The sequence below is a fragment of the Pteropus vampyrus genome, unplaced genomic scaffold (assembly GCF_000151845.1).
Source record: "Pteropus vampyrus isolate Shadow unplaced genomic scaffold, Pvam_2.0 Scaffold84, whole genome shotgun sequence".
In the NCBI taxonomy this organism is placed as follows: Eukaryota; Metazoa; Chordata; class Mammalia; order Chiroptera; family Pteropodidae; genus Pteropus; species Pteropus vampyrus.
Window position 1 is genome coordinate 1,499,236 of NW_011888865.1, and position 10,380 is coordinate 1,509,615.

At 36.5% G+C, this 10,380-nt stretch overlaps 1 protein-coding gene across 3 annotated transcripts; it reads left to right on the top strand.

The window, feature by feature from the left end:
- Window positions 1–467: 467 nt before the first annotated feature.
- TMEM126B (transmembrane protein 126B) lies at window positions 468–6,424 on the top strand. Of its 3 annotated transcripts, XM_023532441.1 has the most exons (6): window positions 543–641; window positions 2,791–2,958; window positions 3,270–3,391; window positions 4,454–4,647; window positions 5,711–5,822; window positions 6,081–6,424. In XM_023532441.1, exons 3-6 carry the CDS (start codon window positions 3,279–3,281, stop codon window positions 6,262–6,264), a joined length of 603 nt encoding a protein of 200 aa, XP_023388209.1. In that variant the 5' UTR covers window positions 543–641; window positions 2,791–2,958; window positions 3,270–3,278; the 3' UTR covers window positions 6,265–6,424. The 3 variants fall into 3 exon arrangements, with proteins under 3 accessions (XP_011361535.1, XP_011361536.1, XP_023388209.1); XM_011363233.2 differs by lacking the exon at window positions 2,791–2,958 and having other exon boundaries at window positions 468–641; XM_011363234.2 differs by lacking the exon at window positions 2,791–2,958 and having other exon boundaries at window positions 468–641; window positions 6,184–6,424.
- The last annotated feature ends 3,956 nt before the right edge of the window (window positions 6,425–10,380 follow it).

Here is a 10,380-nt window from a genome sequence, read left to right on the forward strand (position 1 = left end):
CCCTTTCTAAGTGGAGTGAAAGGATGGAATAAGAGGGCACTAAAGATTGGGGAGAAGAGTCAGACGGCTGAGAAGAGAGGCCAGTTGGGGCTGCCCTGGCGGCCGGGTGGGGACTTAGGGAAGGAGGTGCTGGGGAAGCCAGAGCCTTAACACACGGGCCAAAACAGAAGGGCGAGCTCCCTAAAGGAGTGAAGGGGGCAGGCAGCTTGGACCAAGCTAACATATATGCCCTGAAGACAGGGAAGCGCGCAGCAACATCCCTGAACTCGGACCGCCCCACGTCTCCCTCTGGGTGAGAGAAGAGGGAGCGAGGTTAACAAATAGCATGTAGAGTGGGCAGGGTGGCGGGCCTACAGGCGTCTCTAGACCTCCTCGAAGCCAATGAGCGGCCGTAATTTCAGGACGCCGCGCCCAATCACAGCCAGGATAGAGGGCGCGGCTTTTGACTGGGTCGGGGAGGGCCGGGACTGCAGGAGAGAGGCGTGAGCAGGCACCACTTCCCACCCCGGGCGTTCTGGGTCCCCGCCCACCCGCTAGTCACGTGAGCCGTCAAGATGGCGGCGCTCGGGCGTGATGCTGGTCCTGACGTGAGGCATGGAGGTGGAGATGTGGTGCCGGTGGGTGCTGGGGAAGTGCCCAAGGTAGGCGGAAACCCGGGGTGGTATGGGCCTTGATTTCTGCAGTCTCCTAGTGTTAACGGACTCTTCTGAAATGATCCATATAGAAGGGATTTAAAGAGAACAACCCCCAAGTCCATGCAGGGTTCAGTCAATTAAGTCCCCAGTTGCTTTGGAAGGAGGCGGAGAGAAAGTAGGAAACCTAAAATCTCGTCTTGATTACTCGCCGCTTGTTTTCTCTTGCTTCTGGGTCTTTGCACTGGCCTTTTCTTCAACTTGAAGTGCCTTCCTATACCTCTCCTCCCCACCCAACTCCTAGCAAATTCTCTTCTTTCAGATATTTGTGTAAATGTCACTTCCTCCGGGAAACCGTCCCACACTTCCCCAGGTTAGATTAAGTTTGGCTTTTCTTATATTTTTTGTTTTGTTTTGTTTTGTTTTGTGGCATACACATTCCGCGTTTAAATTCCCTCCCTGCCTTTTTGTCCTGACCTCCTCCGCTGGGTTGTGTGTTCCTGAGGGCATGACTACATCTTGATGATCCCGCAAGGGCTGTCAAATGATGAATTAATGTTGAATAAACTTATGAAGATTAGGTGAAATGATATGCATAAAAGCAGTACAAAAAGTAAAACATTTTGCAAACTATAAACCTACATAAATGCACTCTTTCTGGTATGGTGACCAGTTGAGTGGCCTTGGACTAATCCGTAGATGAAGTATTGGTTATAGGAAAATCTTTACATTTCACGACTTGTTAAAAGTCTATCAGAAAATTACCCATCCATTTTTCTGCTTTAATAACAGTACCTTCTAAAGACTAGGCACTCAGTAAATATTTGCTGTCCTATTTGAGTATTCTAGGATCACAATCCTTGTTTCCCTAAATACTTAGAATGTAGACAAGGTAGGAGATTGATACAGATCATTGCCTGAAAGTTTTCTTTGTGAAGAGTAAGGGACTTTGATGAATTGGATGATAGCAAAACAAAAATCCAAGATTTCTTGTTAGTTATCATGTTACTGACATCTGCCTTCATATAACATAGAACCTCCCCCAGATATTGTTATATCTTCTTTTCCATTTACTGTTATATATCACAGGCAAAAGATTAAATCTAGTTCCTGAGAAATTATAAATTGTAAAAGAAAAAAAAAATTTCCCTGGCTTCCCATGTATTTTAAAGAAAAATATAGAACTAGATTGAGTAAAGCCTGAAATGATGCAGGGAGAAAAACTAATCTCTTATTAATCACTGTGCAATACCATATGAAGGTTCAAAGGAGCCCGTATCTTCTGGATGTAGATACCATGAATGAATTGGCCTTTCACTAGTTAGGGTTAGGATTAGAACATATCACTTATTCAGCAAATGCGTATTACAGTGATGTTCAACATATGTCCATTGACTGCCGGCATCAGAATCACTTGATGCTATTAAAATGCAGAATTCTAAGTTTCACCCTACTCCTGTTGAATCCAGATATCTCAGGAGGGAACCCAAGAGAGCACATTTCAAATAAATTCTCCATATGATTCTTGTGCACACTAAAGGTTGAGAATTACTGATTTAAGTATCTTCTGTGTTCATTATGCTTAGTCCACTGTAATTCTCTTGCCCAGGACTCCTGAAATTTGAGATTTAGTCTATGCCCTTGACAAAATTTAATGTTGTTAAAATGGAGGGCCATAGATTTTTGGCTGCTCTGGAATCCCATAATGCTAATGTGGCAAAAGATTTTACAAATGTTATTAAGACTTTTCACAGAGATCTGAAAGTCTTGTCCAGAGCAAAACATTCAGAAAGGCTCTTTTCTGAGATCCAGGGGGTTTACTTTGTTTTACCACTGGTTTCTGTGAAGATGGTACTAGCCAAATCCTCATGGTCCCTTGACATTGGCAACTGTCTTCATACATTACGCTTGGGATACTGCAGCCTTCCAACTCTGGAGTCCAGTGCCATGAGTCCCTACTCACTGGTATACCACATAGCAATTCCCACGAAAGGCCCCGCTTCGGCCCCAAGTAATAATAGAGAGCTGGGTATATAATTTACATAATCCAAGGTAGCCATGATCCACTGCTGCTTCCTATCCTGAAACAGTGTCTCTCTTACTGATGTTCTCTTTCCCTATTCTCTGAGGCAATCACTGCTCTCTCCCATCTCTCTAGGAAACTCAACATAATCTCCAAAATGAGCTCAGGCTTTCATGAAACAGGATATTGTTGTCAGCAAGTAGCTACTGTTTTTTGCCAGCTCTGAAAAGCTAGAGCAAGAACTACAAAGGGCCTGGCTACCTTTGGGGAGAACTGTAAGAAAAATAAAAACTCAATATCTCAGTAAGTTATCTTTCTACACTAAGTGCTAAGGCAAGTCAGCATTTCTGAACCACATTTTCTCATCTTAAAGTAGAGATGATCATTATCTTGCCAATTTCTCAAAATTTTGTGTGAATCAAAAAGCCATAGTCTAGCAGATAATAAGAGCTCACTAAACATTGACTGAATTATTAACAATGTATGCAAAAGTAGATGACAGTATCTGACACATTACTAAGGTCTAAATGTTTTTTAATCGGAATCTGTAGAATTTTTAAGATTTAATATTAATGTCATTAGCTATTATGGTGCTGGAATTTTGTGTTTTCCAGGACATCAAGATGACAACATACACACATGGTCAGCCCAGTCTTTCTCTAGGAGATGCAAAACTCAGAAGACCAATGGTCATCGAAATCATAGAAAAAAAAATTGAATATCTTAGAACAGAAAAGTAAGAGACACACCCAGATCGAAAATCTTAAAAAAAAAAAAGAAAAAAAAAGAAAACACCTTTATTTGCAGATCTTCTGTATTGCCATTGTTTCTGGGCATCTAAGATCTTATTAACTTTATTGAGTTGGTCATGAAGAAAGCTTATTTAAAAAAAGAACTGAAGGGAAACATGGGCAGATGAAAATAATGGTTTGTTGGAATATTGGGGTTGTGAATAATTAATTTCTTTTGCTTCTTAAAAAATATCCAAAATTATTACTGAAATTCTTTGCAAGAAATATTTCTTGTGTAATAAACATTTTAAAATTAAAAGTAATTAGGAGAATACCATTTTGGGAGCTACTTATATTTAACTGATTATCAATTATAATTCAATTCAGTTTGTAACTGATTGCCTCAGCCACAGTGCTGAGTTCAAGAAAAAGAAATACAGATCCCATGATGTACATACAGTTTCACATTACCATTTTGACTTTTAGATTATTAGAGCTCAAAAATAAGATCAAAATATGTCGATCTTAGACCTTAGACATTTTAGATTTAGGTATCAGTCAGAATAAGTAAAATTAGATCTAGTAAATTTCTTTGGATGAAGTTTTGGAAATCCTCAATTATTTTAAATATATCTGGACTAATTAAACAGTAATTTTCTAGAATGCCTAGCCAAATATAATCAACTTTTTCAAATTAATTTTTTTAGTAGCAAGAGCAGTATTTTTGGATTTCGATAGCTCATAAAATTTGGCTATGTTGGAATATATACATATTTATTAATGGCAAAATTTATTCTCTCTTTAAAAGAGCTCTATTTTAGAACCACTCTAAATATTCTCAGAAAGAGAATTATATCCTCTGACTAGAATGCAAGTTCCATGAGGAGTAAGAGTTTTTTTCACCGCCTCTTCCTTGGCACATAGAAAATACCTTCCACATAGTAAGTGCTCAAGAAATATTTGATGTTGAGTAAATATGTAATAACAAATGACTATCCAGGAAAGGATATATTCATTAGGAGTATATTAGGTTAAACTTCATTTTTTTTCTTTGTTTTTCCTATTAGGACTTTAAATATATATGGAACAGTGGTCTTTGGAACAACAGCTAGTTTCTCTGGAATGTTGGCAAACTTCATTTTCAGACACTGCTTCAAGGTTAAACATGATGCTCTGAAGACATATGCATCATTGACTACACTTCCATTTTTGTCTACTGTAGTTGCTTATAAGCTCCTTGTAATAGACGCTTTGTATTCAGGTAAATTTAAATTCATTAAAGTATAATGTGTTTATGTCTAAGTAAAATTACTCATTAACATACACTGTTGCTACCACTCATAATAATCCCTAGCATGTGTGTATTGCTTTACTACTTACAATGTACCTTCACATATATTATCCTATTTCATCCCCACAACATTCCTACTAATCAGGCGGGACAAGTAGTATTGTGTCTTTTTTACAGATAAGCAACAAAAACAGACATGTTCAAATCTAAGAACAACAAAAATAACACCAAGAAAGAAGCAGGTTTTGGCATACTACACACGATTTCAGATCCTACAATTTAAGTTTTGTGACATTGGGCAAGTCATTTAATCTGAGACTCAGTTGTCTTATCTATGAATTAGGACTAATAGTACTTACCTCGTAAGATTGTTGTGAGAATTAAGATAATGTATGTTAAATGCCTAACATAGTAGCTGGCATATTATGGGCTTCTAGTGTTATATCCTTTCTTCTCCTCTTAAGTTTCACAGCTACTAATTGCTGGAACTTCTGATCTCTGTTCATCAGGTCCCTGCTTAAATATCTCTTTCCCAGGGAAACCTCTGATTCTCTCAGGGTAGGGTAGGTTTCTAGATACATTCTCTATTCCTTTTAACTTCAAAGCATTGTGTATATTTAATATTATTCATTTAGATATTTGTCCAGTGTCTTTCCCAGTAGACTGGCCTGAAGGTCAGAGTTTGGGTCTCTTTTATGCAGCATTGTGTCCCTAGCACCTGCCTGACACATAAACAATAAGAATGTATTAACCTAAAATCCAGATGTCTGCTCTGCTAGTTTAATATTCTTTATTACGAAGTTGCTTCTGCAACAACCACATGTGCAAGAAATAACTCTCCTTATGTAAATAAAAACATTTTTAAATGTGGTGCATTTAGTCTATTGTGTGCCATAGACTAAATTTCTAATATTCTTTCTGCTGTTAAACCATGGTTGAAGACAATACAGATAACTACTCTATGAGGGCATAAGACTTTCTTAATGTTTATCTTGAGTTTTAAAGGGAGACCAAATTTACTTTTGTTTTCCAGGTAATATAAACCAGGAAAATTGTGTTCTGAGAAGCTCACTGATTGGCATAGTATGTGGTGTTCTATATCCCAGTGGTTTAGCTTTTTCTAAAAATGGGCGTCTGGCAGTCAAGTAAGTCTGTCTGTTCCTTTTCTTCCTTCCTTCCTTTTTTATTTATTTATTTTTTAATATTAGTAAACTCTCCTTATTCTTTAGCTGCCAATGACACATTTTAATCAAAATATATTCGTTTGGTATTTCAAATAGCTAACTTAACCTTTTTTGCTAGCTACATGAAAGACCTAGAATAGAAATTATCAGTTTAGGAGAAATCAGTGGATTTTTCATAGAATATGCATCCAGGAGAGTGCTTAACTCTTTTCTTTTTAGATATCATACTGTTCCACTGCCACCGAAAGGAAGAGTTTTACTGTATTGGCTGATGCTTTGTCAAACAGAGATAAAAGCAATGGTGATTCCTCTAATCTTTCAGACTGTCTTTGGAGTATTTAATGGTCTACAACATTATGCAGTATTTGAAAGTACACGTGAAAAAATTGTACATGAAGATTAACCGAACAATGAATAATTACTAAATCAGAAGAATGGATTTTTTTGTGATGAGGACTCAGACATTACTGAAAGAGTTAAAACTAACTGAGCAATTGGTTTCTGTTCTTTTTGCCTAGTATATAGCAGGCACTCAATAAATATTCAGTAATTCAATAAACAAATGTAAGTTTTGTCTTTTCTCATTGTATGTGGAAATGGATTTGAGGCCTCAAGTTCTGATCTGTACATTTATATATTTATTCATTCATCAAACATTATTAAGCATCTGCTGCATCTCAGGCACTGTGTTATACCTAACAAGAAATAGTCTTTACCAGAAGTAACTCACAATTAGAAGAGAAATTAAAAATGCAAACACATAGCATGAGAGGGCTTGAGAGGTATACACACAATTCTGTGGGCACATTGAGGACACAGCTGTTAACTACTTGGGCCGGAGAGAAAACTATGGGGAGAAAAGTGACATTTGGTCTAAATTTTGAAGAAGTTGAAAGTTCATAAGAAAGCAAAATATAGAAATAGCATACAGCTATCTCTACCCTACCTACTCTAAACTTTGATTCAGTATACTTACTAGCTTATCATTAATAAATTATTTTCACTATGCTGTTTAAAGAACATGTATTGAGTGCATTCATATAGGCACCAGGGGTACAAAGATTCAGTCTCTGCCTTAAACAGTCCTAAAATCTAAAGAAAGAAATCACAGCATGCTTCTTTAAGTATGCTAGAGCATTCCTGAGCTACACATGTATCTTGGCTCAGGAAATGAAGACTCATGAAAAGAATCAGACACAAAATGAAACCCCACAGCTCATTTTTCTTGTCTTAATTATATTCTAATTGAGATTAAAGATATGGTCATCTGAGGCCCCAAACAACCCAAAGCAGAGGTGGAAGTCAACAAGGTACTTTATGGGATGGTATATAACAAAGTGAAATAAATTCACTCTTTTGCTAATGGGAGAAAAGTCTAGTTAGCCAACCAGTTTTATATTCGCAGAATAATTCATGATACTTCAAACTCTGAGGAAAGGGCAAATTATGCAAGAAAGGGGTGAGAGGGGTGAATCAAGTCAAACAGATAACTAGAGAACAATGGCATTCATATTTTAACTCTTTAAAAAATTATTATATGAGTACCCAAATACTTTCTCATTGTGAGACAAATGATCCAGAAGTGTGAGTGTGTGTGTATACTTGCTATACAGAGCAAGTCTCCCTTCACTCCCACTTCATCTTATTTCTATTCAGTTCTCCAGAGGTAACCACTACCAAGTTAGCATGCCCCTTTTCCTTGCAATATTCTTTTGTAATTTATATATATTTTTAAATAAATTATATTATCCATACATATTATTCTAGAAATTAATTTTCACTTCATTATATATGACATGGAGATCTTTCCAACTCAACACATACAGGTCTAACACATCCTTTTTAGTGACAACATTCTCGATGATTCCAGTATTCACATAGATGACCCTTCCAGCACCTTGGTCTCTCTACCCTACTACTTATCTCCACCATCATACTCTACACCTATGCTGTCCAATATAATAGTCACTAGCCACTTATGGCTACTGAGCATTTGAAATGTAAACAGTTTAAATTGAAATGTGTTGTAAATGTAAAATATACATTTTGAACATTTACTATGTAAAAATGTAAACTATCTCATGAATAGTTAAGCTCTTGATTACATGTTGAAAGCTTATTCTTTGGATATATTGGGTTAAGTAAAATACATTAAAATTAATTTTACCTGCTTTTTTAATGGGGCTACTAGGAAATTTAACATTAACATATGTGACTCTCATTATATTTTTATGGCATTAGGTTGTTCTAGACTTTGTCATTATCAATACATTCAAATTCTCCACAGTCTCAATTTTAAAATCCTATTTTCTGATCACTGCCTCCTGTCCTTCCAGTTCATTTCATTTTCACACCACAACTCCAGCTCTGCTTCAGCCTCACTAGAACCTACAATCCACCAACCCACTACTTTCACTGTCCCTCACTCCCACATTGTTACTGTCTTTCCCTCACTTCAGCCAATCGATCTTTTTAAAGTTTGCCAATCTTGAGGCAAAAATAAATAAATAAACAAACAAATGAATCTAGTTAAAGTTGATTTTTAAAGATATTGGCATCTTGTTTCCTTTTGTGAATTTTCTGTTCATGTCTTTGGCCTAACTGATTATGTAGAAGCTCTATAAATTCTGGAGATTTTATTTCTTCATATGCTTTAGTAATCTAGGAAAGACAGCAAGATTGACTTATGTTCACCTCCCCTCCCATCTGAAAGCTGAAGAGATCTGCACCTTAACTCCATGACTTCAATTTGCCTTTTCTACAGCAGAAAAAGCTGGAATTCTATCAACATTTTCCTTCAGCTTTGGAAAGCAGTGCTTGCCAAAGGGGCTTTAAAAGGCCTGAAACAGGGAAGTTAGGGAAACCTTGATCTGGGCCTGAGCCCAAAAGTGAAGATAGGTGAATCACAGTGAAGAAAGGTAGCAAGGTACTAGAGGCAACATAATTCAGAGGTATTTGAACCTGGAGCTCTGCCCTCAAGGTTCAAATCCTGGCTTCACTACTTACAACAGGATTACTTTAAACTAGCTATTTCACCTCTTTGCACCTCAGTTTCCTCATCTGTAAAATGAAAAATAAAGAGTGTACTTACCTTACAATGTTATCAAGATTAAAACAAGAAGTCTATATGTGTTACTGCCATTATTGTTTACTGTTGCTATTACTGCATTTACAGTCCTTTCCCTAGCATTATAAGTTTAGCATTTTTCTAGGAAAGATTATAAGGCACAGCAAAGAAAATACATAACGATATCTTTTATTTAAATAAATACGTGTTCACTTATTCAGCTAATATTGATTCAAGACCTAAAGTTACCTAAACTTTTTGACTATGTTTCCTCTTAACATATACTAATAACTGCTTTGCAGTGAAGTTATAAAGATTAAAGGGCATGGAATTATACCATACCATACCATACCATACCATACCATACCATACCATACCATACCATACCACACCTGGCATGTAGAGGTGCTAATAAATGTGTTTACATTGTCTATTTTCCTTAAATGGGTGTATAACAATGACTAAGATGTAGTCCCTACTATGAGAACTTCTTTTCTCTTTTGCCTTTTCTCCCCCATTTTGCCCAACTGCCTTAAACATGTTATTTTCCCCCTTGCTTTTATATTTTATTGCATCACATTGTGTATCTTGCAATTTATTGTTTGCATTAATTTTCTCCCTGATTTTGTACAATTGTATTGTCTTGTGTAAACTATTCAGTATTTGAATTTCCAAGTTTAAGCAGTAATATAATGAAGAGATGGTATTATACAAATGCAGCTGAATTTCATAGCATTTGTTCATTCACCTTCCTAAGGCTCATTAAAAAAAAAAGATTCTTCTAAAGATACATAATCCATATTCCCCTACCTTCATCATCCTATCCCTACAAAGACAGTCACACTAACATGAATAAACACAAGTAATTAAATTTTAGTAGCCATGAATCCCACCAGCTTCAGTAAAATAACAAAGCCCTCCTCAAAGTCTCCTCAACATAACATATAGGAAAAGATAGTAAACTTGAAGATAGAGCAATATAAACTTCAAAATAAAACTGATAAAAAAATTAACATGGTATTAATGAGTAATCTATAATTAAAGGTGTCTAACTAAAGATGAGCACAAAAAGTTCTTTTGAAACTTTAATGGCTGAACATTTTCCAAACTTGATGAAAACTATAAAACCACAGATTAAAGGAGTTCCCATCTAAGGTTGAAACATAAGATCCTCCTAAACTCACTTCCAAAGATACTGAATCTACAGCTACACACAGAGCAATTCCCTCTGAAAGAAATCCAGAAACTAGCTAAGTGACACCTACACATCAGGCAAATGAGAAAACGCACCAAATGGGTAGGAAAGGCTGAGACACGCTCTTACAATAAACCCCATCCTCAGCACAGTGACATACTATAAGGAGGGAGCTAAAAAAATCTCAGCTTCTTTCTTAGGAGGGAAAGGTTTGGACCCAACACCTAGTGCCCCAACATTTAAGACTTCCACCTGAG

Coding starts and splice junctions, on each gene's coding strand:
- TMEM126B (XM_011363233.2), top strand. CDS start 555: ATGGCGGCGCTCGGGCGTGATGCTGGTCCTGACGTGAGGCATGGAGGT. Junction 4,648..5,710: donor AATAGACGCTTTGTATTCAG/GTAAATTTAAAT, acceptor TTTGTTTTCCAG/GTAATATAAACCAGGAAAAT. Junction 5,823..6,080: donor AATGGGCGTCTGGCAGTCAA/GTAAGTCTGTCT, acceptor TTTTCTTTTTAG/ATATCATACTGTTCCACTGC.